General features: G+C 69.0%; 2 protein-coding genes across 2 annotated transcripts; both read left to right on the plus strand.

Moving 5' to 3' along the window:
• The first annotated feature begins 521 nt into the window (after positions 1-521).
• On the plus strand, positions 522-4831 carry PSMD3 (proteasome 26S subunit, non-ATPase 3). The gene is made up of 12 exons (XM_083809173.1): positions 522-762; positions 1450-1640; positions 1831-1968; positions 2169-2305; positions 2407-2597; positions 2782-2885; positions 3008-3122; positions 3398-3517; positions 3599-3702; positions 3988-4143; positions 4337-4387; positions 4520-4831. Exons 1-12 carry the CDS (start codon positions 585-587, stop codon positions 4595-4597), a joined length of 1563 nt encoding a protein of 520 aa, XP_083665299.1. The 5' UTR covers positions 522-584; the 3' UTR covers positions 4598-4831.
• A 144-nt stretch (positions 4832-4975) lies between these two features.
• On the plus strand, positions 4976-9292 carry CSF3 (colony stimulating factor 3). The gene is made up of 5 exons (XM_083809215.1): positions 4976-7254; positions 7575-7744; positions 8062-8169; positions 8318-8464; positions 8606-9292. Exons 1-5 carry the CDS (start codon positions 7239-7241, stop codon positions 8774-8776), a joined length of 612 nt encoding a protein of 203 aa, XP_083665341.1. The 5' UTR covers positions 4976-7238; the 3' UTR covers positions 8777-9292.
• The last annotated feature ends 2332 nt before the right edge of the window (positions 9293-11624 follow it).

Genomic DNA, 11624 nt, shown 5'->3' on the forward strand with positions numbered 1-11624 from the left:
GGGATGCTCGTAAATGCAATTTGTGAACACGGGGGTGCTTGTAAAGGCAACTTGTGAACCCGCGGGTGTTTTCAGCCACCCAGAGCCACCCACCGGAGGCCTGGCCCCACACAGCCCCCGGGGCACCGGAGCCCTGAAGCGGGCAAGGGGGGGCGGAACGGTCCAGGGCGGGGGACCGAGACTGAGGCGGGTGGTGGGGGCCTCGCGCCTCCCTCAGCCAGCGGGCGGGAAACGGCGTGCGCATGCGCTAAGAGACGGGCGGGAGGACCCGAGCGGAGTCGGGCGATACCCGAGCGGCGGCCGGAAACACCCGAGCGGAGTCGGGCGACGGCCGGAAACACCCGAGCGAAGTCCGGAAACACCCGAGCGGAGTCCGGAAACACCCGAGCGGAGTCGGGCGACGGCCGGAAATACCCGAGCGGAGTCGAGCGTCGTCCGGAAACACCCGAACAGCCTCGACGGCAGGAGCCGAGCGCGCTCGGCGCTCGACAGCGCGTGCCTGGCGGCGGGCTCGGCTGGTCGCGCCTGGCCGTTCCCGGCGTGCCCCGCGCTTGTTGCAGTGTCACGGCCGGCGCGGCCCGGCCATGAAGCAGGAGGGCGCCGCCCGCCGCCGCGGCGACAAGGCCAAGGCCCCCCCCGACGGGCCGCCGCCGCCGCCCGCGCCGCCCCCCCCCGACGTGGAGATGCAGGAGGAGGGGGCGGGGGGGGAGGCGGGCGGGGAGAAGCAGCCCCAGCGGGAGCTGGATGCTGTGACACTGGAGGGTGAGGGGGGGAAGGGGGGGGGCGGGAGGAAGGGGGGGGGCGGGAGGAAGGGGGGGTCCGTAGGGGGTCGGGAGGGAGCGGGGGAGGATCCATAGTGGGGAAAGAGGGAGTGGGGAGGGGTTGGTGAGGAGGGAGGGGGGGTCCATAGGGGGATGGGAGGGAGGAGGGAGTGGGGGGGTCTATAGGGGGGAGGGAGGGAGCGGGGAGGGGGTCGGGGGGGGGGGAGATGGGGTGGGAAATCGGTAGGAGGAGGAGGGTCAGAAAGAGAAAGGAGGTAGAGAGGAGGGGACCTGAGGAGGGGAGGGGGTCAGGATGGAAGGGGGAAGGGAGCTGTGGGATCCTTCTTGATCCCCCCCCTTCCCCCCCCCAGCACTGCCATGAGAGGATGGAGCAGCGCTGGGGGTGTAGAGGGGAGTGGGGGGGGTGGGGGAGGTACAGGGAAAGAATTGGGGTCTGGGCGGGCAAAAGGACTGGGGGGTGGTTGGGGAGAGCGGTGCATTTTGGGGACCCCCCCAGGGGACAGGTGGTGAGGGCAGGGGGCACCCCACGAAGCTGCAAGGGGAGCCTGGGGGGGGGTCCCAGCACCTCCGTCGGGGCTGCACACCCCTGAGAGCGGGGTGGGAGCCTGGAAGCTGGCGGCGTCCCGGGGCCAGGAGAGGCCCTGACTTGCGCCGCCCGCTGCTGCAGACATCAAGGAGCACGTGAAGCAGCTGGAGAAGGCCGTGTCGGGGAAGGAGCCGCGCTACGTGCTGCGCGCCCTGCGGGCCCTGCCCTCCACCTCGCGCCGCCTCAACCCCAACGTGCTGCACAAAGCCATCCACGGCTTCTTCACCTCCAACAGCGCCGTGCGGGATTTCCTCCTCGGCTTCCTGGAGGAGGTGCGGGGACGGGGAGCCTGGGGGTGCCGGGGACCTCACCCCCGATGTTTGGGAGCACACGGGACACAACGGGGCTCGCTCCAGCCCCGGGTGGGGTGGCCCTGTGGGGACAGGCTCACTTGGGGCAGGGGTGTTGGAGCTGTGGGTGGGGGACAGGGGCCGGAGCCCAGCCCATGCCTTCCCTCCGCAGCCCATGGACATGGAAGCAGAGCTGCAGTTCCGCCCGCGGACGGGGAAAGCAGCCTCAGCCCCTCTCTTGCCAGAAGTGGAGACCTACCTGCAGCTGCTGCTCGTTATTTACCTGATGAACAGCAAGCGGTATCCGGAGGTGAGGTTCCCGGAGCCCTGTCTGAACCTGAGCCCCTCACAGGGCGCTGCTGGGCCTGCTTCACGGTCCCCCGGTGGCTTCGGCTCTGCTTGGAGGCAGCCTTTAGGGCCTGCAGCCCTGACCCGCGGCGGTCCTGCAGCCCTGTCAGACTTCCCACTCCTCCCGGGCGGCGTTTCATCTGCTCCGTTTCCCTCCTGCAGGCTCAGAAGGTGTCTGACGACCTGATGCAGAAGATCAGTTCCCAAAACCGCCGGGCCCTCGACCTGGTGGTGGCAAAGTGTTATTACTACCACTCGCGGATCTACGAGTTCCTGAATAAACTCGACGTGGTCAGGAGGTAGGGCTGGCCCCGCGTGCCCCGCGCTGTCTGCGGGCTCTCCCTGGGTTTCTTCCCCCCCTTCCCCAACACGCTGTCCTTTCCCCTCCCCTGCACCGTAGCTTCCTGCACGCCCGGCTGCGGACAGCCACGCTGCGCCACGACGCCGACGGGCAGGCCACACTCCTCAACCTGCTGCTGAGGAACTATCTCCACTACAACCTCTACGACCAAGCGGAGAAGCTCGTCTCCAAGTCCGTGTTCCCCGAGCAGGCCAACAACAACGAGTGGGCCCGCTATCTCTATTACACAGGTGAGACGCGCGGGGTCCGGGGCGGTGCTGGCAGCTCGGGATGCGGGAGGCTGCACCTCTGGCCCCGCAGAGAACCCCGCTGGGGCTCCCGGGCGGGATGCGAATCCCCGTCCGTTTGGATTCGCTCGGTGGCTTTTCCAAACCGCCCTCAGCCCCGTGTGGACGCTCTTCCCCCCTCTCCCAGGGCGCATCAAGGCCATTCAGCTGGAGTACTCGGAGGCGCGGAGGACCATGACGAACGCCCTGCGCAAGGCGCCGCAGCACACGGCCGTCGGCTTCAAGCAGACGGTGAGCGGGCGCGGGGAGCGCCCGAGTGCTCGCGGCCTTCGGTGCCCCCCGGGCACGGGGTCTGCGCTCCCCTGGGGGCCGGGCTGGGCCCCGCGGGGACTCAGGCTCTCTTTGTGCTCCAGGTGCACAAGCTGCTGATCGTGGTGGAACTGCTGCTCGGGGAGATCCCGGACAGGCTGCAGTTCAGGCAGCCCTCCCTCAAGCGGTCGCTCATGCCCTACTTCCTCCTGACTCAGGGTACGACGCCCCTGCTCCGCTGCTTTGGCGCCGCGCGCCCCGCTTCGGGGGAGCGGGAGGCCTCGGGGGCTCCTCACCCCTTGGTGGGAGCTGGCTGTGGGCTGCCCCCTGTGCAGCCTGATGCCCCGGTCAGTTTTCGGAGGGCTTCTCCTTCCCCTCGTGAGAGGGGCGGATGGAGTCGGCCCTGCCCCGCGCTCCCTGCGGTGCCCCAGCCCTTGCTGCCGCCCTCCCTTACACGTTCTCTCCTCTGCGTTTCCCCCCCACCCCTGCTCCAGCTGTCAGGACTGGAAACCTGGCCAAGTTCAACCAGGTCCTTGATCAGTTTGGGGACAAGTTCCAGGCCGACGGCACCTACACCCTGATCATTCGGTTAAGGCACAACGTCATCAAGACAGGTAGGGCGTCCCTGGGGCAGCCGGGGACTGCCGCCACCATGGCCTTGCAGGGCGGTGCTCCACTCCGTCCCTCCCCCTCAGGCGTCCGCATGATCAGCCTCTCCTACTCCCGCATCTCCCTGGCCGATATCGCCCAGAAGCTGCAGCTGGACAGCCCCGAGGATGCCGAGTTCATCGTGGCCAAGGTACCTGCGTAGGAAACCTCGTCCCAAACCTCGCCCCTGCGGGTCTCACAGCCAGGCTGCTCCCGCCCCGTCCCCGCAGCGCTGCCTCCCTGGGGCAGCTGCTGCTCTTCGGTTGAGGGGATCCCTCCCAGGGGGTGCTGGGGACACCGAGGGCACCGAGTCCCCTCTCTGCACGCCGTCCTGAGCCCCCCTGCTCCTGTCACAGCGCCACCTCCTTCGCTCTAAACCGCTGCCCCAGCCCTCAGAGACAGCGGGTGCCCTGACCGCGTGCCCTCCGGCTTGCAGGCCATCCGGGACGGCGTGATCGAGGCCAGCATTAACCACGAGAAGGGCTACGTCCAGTCCAAAGAAATGATCGACATCTACTCCACCCGGGAGCCCCAGCTGGCGTTTCACCAGCGCATCTCCTTCTGCCTCGACATCCACAACATGTCGGTCAAGGTGAGCGTGCTGGGCTCGTACTGGGAGGCTGTGGGGGCACTGGGGGATCCCACTGGGCTGCGCGCGGGCTGGGGCAGCACGGAGGGAGAAGGCAGCTCCAGCTCAGGCTGCGATGGAGCTGGTTTGAGCGAAGGGGACAGCGGGGCGGAGCTGGGGCATTTCTGGGCTCATGGCTTCTCCCTTGTTCCTCCAGGCCATGAGGTTCCCCCCCAAATCTTACAACAAGGACTTGGAATCTGCAGAGGTGAGCTCTCACCTGGCACCAGGGCAGGTGCTGGGAGCCCCGCTGGGCTCACGCTGTGGCCCAGTGGCCAGTGACTGGCGGGACTCAGCTCCTGTCCCCTGCCTGTCCCCAACTTGGGCCCTTGCTTTCCAGGAGCGCCGGGAGCGCGAGCAGCAGGACCTGGAGTTCGCAAAGGAAATGGCAGAGGACGATGACGATGGTTTCCCGTGACCCTCTGGCCTGGCTGTATTTTTTTTTTATTATTTGTTCCTAGGGAAGATGCTGTCTGAGGGGAGCTGCCCCACGGGGCCCCGGCCCCCGATCTGCCTTTCTTTTATAAATCCCTGCATGTCTGTCCTGGGGGTGGGGGACACGTGGGTTCCCTGGGCCTGCAGCCACAGGCCCTGCTCTCCCGTCCCCTGCCACCCTCCGAGGGAAGCCCCTTCCCCAGTAAACAAACGTTCTCCTAAGGTTGCTTGTGATCAGTTGTTGCGAGCCCCGGGGTCGGGAGCTCCTGGGGGCCAGGGTAGGCGGGGGCACCGGCAGCGCTCCCCAGGCACCGCGGCTCCCCGGGCAGCCGCCGGCTCTTGCAACAATAAAGGGGTCAGACTTTGTTAAGCTTCAATTATGACTTTTAAAATAAAAGTTGGAAAAAAAAAAACACCAACCTGCCCTGCTGCTGCTGTGGTTTGTGTCTGAAAGTGAGCACAGGACCCTGCTGTGCTCCCAGGGGGAGCTGGAGCCCTACTGGGAGCCCACATCCCCTACCTGCTACCCTCCCCGGGGCTGGGGGCTGCTCAGCCCTGGCCACCAGTGGCTGGGGGTGACTGGGCCCGGTGCCGACGGGCCCCTCCAGCTCCGCTTTGTCCTGCCAGTGCTGGGATTACGGGGCCCAGCGCTGCGCGCCAGCCTGCACCGAAGGGCAGCACAGCCTCAGGAAGGGGCTGAGCCCCACAGTCCATCCCCTGACCCCCGCTGCAAAAGGTATCAGCACCAGGCCAGGCAGGGCCCCACGGACACCAAACCGGGGAGGGGGATGATAGGGCGGGGGCCACGCAGCCACCATGGGTAAGTCCCGCCAGCATCTGGGCCCAGCTGTGCTCCTTGGGGGGAAAATCTGGGAATCTCCCGGCGCACCCATGCTGGGCTGGCGGCCAGGGGCTGCGGGTCAAGCATGGGGCAGCCCCGGGGGATGGATCCGGCCCCTCTGGGGCCAACAGTGGGGTCCCCGGGCCAGACCCCACCAGCCAGGATGGGGCAGGGAGGGCGAGAGGGTGGCCCTGGTCCTGTGCAGCCCCCGGAGCTGGCCCTGGGGACACCCCGGCAGCACTCACATCCTGGTGGGTGCCAGGAGAGGACCGAGGGTCCGGGGCCAGGCCCCACAGAGGAAGGGTGGCCACGAGGCAGAACCGCAGCGGTTTGTGCTGACCCCGCACCACCACCCACAGGGTTTCGGGTCCGGTCACCACTTCCTTCCTAAGAAAAGCCCACGAGGGGCTTCGGGCCACGCTGGGTGCTGATTCAACCCCACCCCAAGCCAGCCCCGAATCCTGAAAGCACCGACCTGCTGAGGCAGCAGCCCTGTTTCGCGGAACAGGGCGATTCCGCAGCGACGCCACGCTGCACCCCCCTCGTTGGCTCTGGAAGGGCCCTGGTTCTCTCCAGCGCTGGGGAGAGCAAAGGCAGAAATGGGGGGGGATTCTTCCAGGAAATCCCACAAAGAGGCTCAAGCTGCTGAGGTCCTCTCACGTGGCCTGAGGGCAGAACCCTTACTGCTGCCACTTCCTGGGAGGGGAAAGTCATCATTAGGCTTCAGAGTTAACACCTGCTAATGGTGGTGCTCACAGCTGGGCAGCGTCTACCAGCTGGGTCCTTCCCTCAGCTGGAGGCCGGAGCAGCTCTGGGGGCTCAGGGGTGTCCCCGTGGGCTGCACCCCCCCCCCCCAGGCCGTACCCCCTCAGCCCCGGTTCAGCCCTGCCCCGGGGTCACCCTGCCCAGATCCTCCCAGGCCGAGCAGGGGCCTCCCGTGCCGGGCAGGGGCCCAGCTGGCACCGGCCCAGATCCTCCTGGAAGCTCTTGCGGGAACCGGCACAAGCCCAAAGCCCACGTCAGAATCGGGGGGAGGGGGGGACCGGGAGCAGCCACCCCCCCCCCCCCTCCCCGGGGCTGCCCTGGCAGCCGCTTCCCCGAAGGGGCTGGCGAGGCCGGTTCCCCGCGGGGGGGTGCTGGGTGTCAGGCACGGCCGGGTGCTGGGTGCCGCAGGCGGGGACACCGAGCACAGCACAGCCCGGGGCACCCAGCGGGGCAGGATCCGGCCCCAGGTGCTGAGCCTGCGATGTGGCACCTGGGCCAGGTCTCACCTCGGTCCCACACCGCCCGCCCCGACACCGGGGTGAGGGGCTCGGGCAGCGTCCGCAGGGGCCGGGGCTGGCGGCGAGCCCCGCGGGACGCCGGCTGCGAAAAGCCCCCGACCCCTTGCCTGGAGCCCTGCCGCAGCGCTGGGCACATCCAGCCCGGCCGGGCGGGTTAATGAGTGACCGCGCCGCCGCCGCCGCCCAGCACCGACCCAGCACCCTGGCACCTGCCCGGTGCCGGGGCCCAGCCGGGTGCCCACCGGCACCACCGCGGCCCCCGGGAAAGCCCCGGTGCGGCGAGGCGCGGGCAGCAGCCGGGAGCACCGAGCGCGAGCTTGGGATTTGCATGTTGGTGATTAAGGCAATGAGGCAATCGGCACTGTTGCCACATCGGTGTGAATCCCCGGAGCCGTCTATAAAATGCCCTAATCGATGAGGCCGCGCAGAGCCGGGGCAGGAGCGAGCTGTGCTGGGCCGGGCTGCGCTCGCAGACAGGAGGAGACACCGAGCCGCGCACCATGTGCTCCCTCACCCGTGAGTACCCGCAGCCGAGGGCCCCAGCACCCGCTGCCCCCGCAGCACCCGCAGCACCTGCAGCACCCACAGCACCCGCTGCCTTGGAGCGCCCGCACACCCAGAGCCCCCCACGCACCCAGGGGTGGGTGGGAAGCCGCGGTCCCCTTCACCCTCCCCATTTTAGGGGTCTCCATCCCTGGGGGTTCCTTCGGTGCCACCATCCATCCCCGTGGGGGTCCCCGGTACCCAAAACGCCCCCGCGGGCAGCAGCATGTCTGGGGATGCTGGCGTCGGTGGCGGGGTGTCCCCGGGCGGTGGCTGAGCCGCTGTCCCCGCAGGTGTGCTGGTGCTGGTGCTGGGCGCGCTGCTGGGCGCGCCGTGGCGGGCGCTGCACGGGGCGCCGCTGGCCGAGCTCTCGGGGGACCAGGACTTCCAGCTCTTCCTGCACAAGAACCTCGAGTTCACCCGCAAGATCAAGGGGGATGTGGCCGCGCTGCAGCGCGTGGTGGTGAGTTGCTGGCACCGCGGGGTCACAGATAAGGTGACCTTCCCCTCCCTGGCCTTATCGGCACCGCGGGGCCGGGAGCCAGCGGCCTCCCCACGCCCCGGCCTCCCCCCTGCGCCGCTCGGTCCCGCGGCACCCAAGGGGGCTCCCTGGGGGATGCGCGGGGACCTCCCCGTGCACCGAGCGAGCAGCGGTTCCGCCTCGTCCCCCGGATGCCCAGAAAACGGTGGGGAGGGGGTCCCGCGTCCCGTGGGGGCGTCACGGGGGTGGCGGGCTCCTGCGGCCGCCCTGACCCTGTGCCCCCCCCCCCCCGTCCACAGTGCGACACCTTCCAGCTGTGCAAGGAGGAAGAGCTGCTGCTGGTGCAGCAGGACCTGCGCATCACGCAGGTGGCCCTGGAGCACTGCCACCGCCCCAGCTTCCAGGCGGTGAGTGCCAGCGGCCACCCCTGCCACGAGCTGCCCGGCCTCAGCCTCGGGCAGCCCTCTGGAGGGGCGGTCAGGGCAGGGAATGGGGGGGGGGGGGTCCAGGCTCTGCCGAGCGCTGCTGACCCCCCCCGTGCCGTGCCACCCGCAGGAGGCTTGCTTCAGCCAGATCCGCAACGGGCTCCACGCCTACCACAGCTCCCTCGCCGCTGTCCTGGAGCTGCTGCCCTCGCACGCCGGCCTGGTGGAGACGCTGCAGCTGGACGCGGCCAACCTCTCCTCCAACATCCAGCAGCAGGTGAGGGGCGGATGGGGGGGGGGGGGGGGGGCACAGGGACGTGGGGCTCCGGTGGGCACCGCCACGGCACCGCCGCCGTCACCGCGCTCCGGGGGTGTTCCTGGCCCCGGGGCTGACGCCTGCGCCCCTGCCCACCCGCAGATGGAGGACCTGGGCCTGGACACGGTGACGTTCCCCGCTGAGGGCCGCGGCCCCCTCCCTGCCTTCTCCTCCCGCTTCCAGCACCAGGTCGGCGGCTTCCTCATCCTGGCCAACTTCCAGCGGTTCCTGGAGACGGCGTACCGGGCGCTGCGGCACCTCGCCCGCCTCTGACGCCCGGCCCCGCGCCGCCCCGCGCTATTTATTCCCCAGCCCCAGCGACCTTCCCCGCTTATTTAATATTTATCGCTATTTAATATTTATCCGGCCGAGGAGGCTCCCCCCCTGCCCTTCGGTTCCCCAAGCAGGGCAGCCAGCCCTGCGGTGGCATCCGCGCACGGGCGTCTGTGCGCAGCATCGCCCTTGTTTAATATTTAAACAAAAGAGTATCTCTGCTAGGAGTTTTGGGAGCCGGGCCGAGCCTTGGCTCCTGCACCGCCTGCACCGGGAGCTGCGGTGACCCCGCGGCGTCCCGCTGAGCCCAGGGGAATCCGCCTTCGTACGCAGCTGTAGATGCTCCGGAGCAGCACCTCCCTGCCCAGGCTGCAGCCTGCGGGGACAGAGCCGACGGGCGTTATTCCTATTAGGCTTATTCACGTTAATTAATATTTATTAGCCGTTAGGTTAGGAGGGAGGGGAGGACGGCGGCGCCGTGGGGGGCTCTCCGCTCCCACCTTTGGGGGGGGGGGGGGGGGGCTGAGGCTTCGCTCCGCCCGCGCCCCCTCCACGCCACGTTTGTATTTATTGCCCTTTAACTTATTCACGCGCAGCAGCCCCCGGGCCCACGGCGGCCGCGTGCAGCTCTCCCCGTCCCACGCACCCGGATTTGCGTACTGGAAATTTCACAGCCCGCCCTGGCGGGGTCTCGTGAGCTGTGTATTTTGTACTGTATTTATTGCCACAGCTGGGCGAGCCCCAGAGAAACGCAGGCTATTTTTTTTTTTTTTTATATGCGATAAGGATCGAAATAAACTATTTTTACTCCGACATCTGGGCTGTCTGTGTTTCCCCGGCTCCTGCCCGCGTGGGACGAGACTGCCTGGGGTGTGTGTGGGGGGGTTGTGACAGCTCCAAACCCGGTTATGGGGACCCTTGGGTGCTGCAGGGCCCCCCCCCAGCTGCAGGGGGGGGATGCAGAAAGACGGGCCGTGGGGACAGCAAGACAAAAGGGGACCGCGTGGGGCTGGCAGCGGCTCAGCCCTCGCCGTGGGGAAGCCAGCCCCGGGCTTGGGGACCAAGCCTGGCCACCACCGCAGCCCCCGCAGCGCGGCGTGACCCCCCCCCGGGGCTGGGAAGCACCCACAGCGTGCGGGGGAGGCCGGATGCGACCCGGAGGTGGCAGCTTCCTTCCTGCATCCCGCGGCGCTGCTTGGGCAAGAGCCGATTCCTAGAAAGCGCCGCAGCCACCCGTGCCGGCAGCGCCGAGCTGAGGCCGGCGGCCGTGGCCCTGGTGGTGCCGACAGCGCTGGTGGGGGGTGTCGAGGGCTCGGGGCTCCGCTGCGGTGGTGGCGGGGGGACCGCCGCAGACCCTGGAGGTGGTGCGGGGGGCTCAGCCGAGTCTGAGTTCCCCTCAGCGGTGCCGGGGATGCTCCTGGAGCCCTCCTGGAGCCCCCAAGGCCGGGATGGGGCTGGCAGCAGTGGGAAAAGGGAGGTGGGGGACAAGGGGACGCGTATGCGGGAAGGCAGGGGACCAGGAGAGCTGGTCCAGCACCACGGCGCAGCCCTGGGCATCTCCCCCCCCGGCCCTGGCAACCCCCCGCAGCCGCCCCCAGCCCCTCTCCCCCCGGTGTTTGGCCACCGCGGGCTGTCCCTGCCCTGTCCCCCGTTTCACCGCTTCCTCCCGCCGGCCCCGTGCTCGCGTCCTGTGACCGCCCTCGTCCCCGCACCACGCTCAGCCCGGCCGTGGTGGGGACGGAGCCGAGCTCTGGTTCCTGCTGGGGTCCCTTTGGCTGCCCCCCCCCACCCCCCCACTTCTCCCAGCCCTGGGAAGGGGCAGGAGCGAGGCCGGGGTGCTTGGCAGTGCAGCACCCTGCCGGCTGCGATCCTGGGAGAGCAAACAGCGCCCGGCTTTGCTCCTTCCACGCCCGGCTTATCAGGGCTTACAGGAAGCCCCTTCTCCCGGCTCCAGCCCTTTCCTGGAAGGTGAAGCGCCGGGGAAGGGCCAATGCCGCCCGCGGGGCTGCCACGGGCAAATATTGACAGAGGGGGGGAGAGGCCGGGAGCGCCGGGCCCTGCTCTTTGCTCCGAGCTAACGGTAAAGAGCCGCCCTGGGCACACGGGGCCCGGCCAGAGGTGCCCGGGTGGGTCGGTGCCAGCTCACGCCCGAGTCAGGCCCCGTGGGGAGCGGCACCGGCCGGGACACGCCGGGGCGCCGAGGCCCTGGGAAGCCGCTCCACCCGGGCCCGCGTCCCGCTGTCGTGCCCCTGCTTGTATCGGGCACACATTCCGGCTCAGGGCCAGGGAGCAGGGCAGGATGCTCGGGGCGTGATGGATAAGGGCCGCTTGTTCCTGCGGCCCCCAGCCGCCCCGCACAGCACAGCTCCGCCACCGAACGCGTCGGGGTCTCCAGCTGCCCCCATCCCCAGCCAGCACCGACCCAAACCTCGCGGCATCGCTCCAGGGCCTCCCTGTGCTCTCTCCCAGCACCACCAAGGAGCTCGGAGCCCCCAGGGCAGCTCCGGGGGCTGTGAACCCCACTAACGGACCGGGTTGGAGGCAGAGCCCAGTGCCAGGGATGCAGCGGGGCCGGGGCGCCGAGGGGAAGGCAGGTGCCCGGCTCCCCCGCGCCTGCCCAGGCACCGCTTCCCCCTTTTCCCATGAGTCAAGCAGAAAACATAAATGAAAGGAGCAGAAGCAAATGCGCCCCAGCCCTGCCGCCCCCTCAGGACAAGGTTCCGTGACAGAGGCAGATTCACCACCCAGGCAGCTGACCGGGGGCCGGGACAGCCCCGCCGCGGAGCCGCTCCCAGCGCAGCGCTGCCGTGGTCCCCGTTACTCACTGGCCGCTGGGTGCCACGCTCCT

The sequence above is a fragment of the Anser anser genome (assembly GCF_964211835.1).
Source record: "Anser anser genome assembly, chromosome: 23".
In the NCBI taxonomy this organism is placed as follows: Eukaryota; Metazoa; Chordata; class Aves; order Anseriformes; family Anatidae; genus Anser; species Anser anser.

Bases quoted from the DNA above. Each gene is read 5' to 3' on its own strand.
- PSMD3 (XM_083809173.1), top strand. From the start codon at position 585: ATGAAGCAGGAGGGCGCCGCCCGCCGCCGCGGCGACAAGGCCAAGGCC. The intron at 763-1,449 runs GTGAGGGGGGGA...CCGCTGCTGCAG, and splicing joins GGATGCTGTGACACTGGAGG to ACATCAAGGAGCACGTGAAG. The intron at 2,886-3,007 runs GTGAGCGGGCGC...TTTGTGCTCCAG, and splicing joins CCGTCGGCTTCAAGCAGACG to GTGCACAAGCTGCTGATCGT.
- CSF3 (XM_083809215.1), top strand. The intron at 7,745-8,061 runs GTGAGTTGCTGG...CCCCGTCCACAG, and splicing joins CCGCGCTGCAGCGCGTGGTG to TGCGACACCTTCCAGCTGTG. The intron at 8,465-8,605 runs GTGAGGGGCGGA...GCCCACCCGCAG, and splicing joins CCTCCAACATCCAGCAGCAG to ATGGAGGACCTGGGCCTGGA.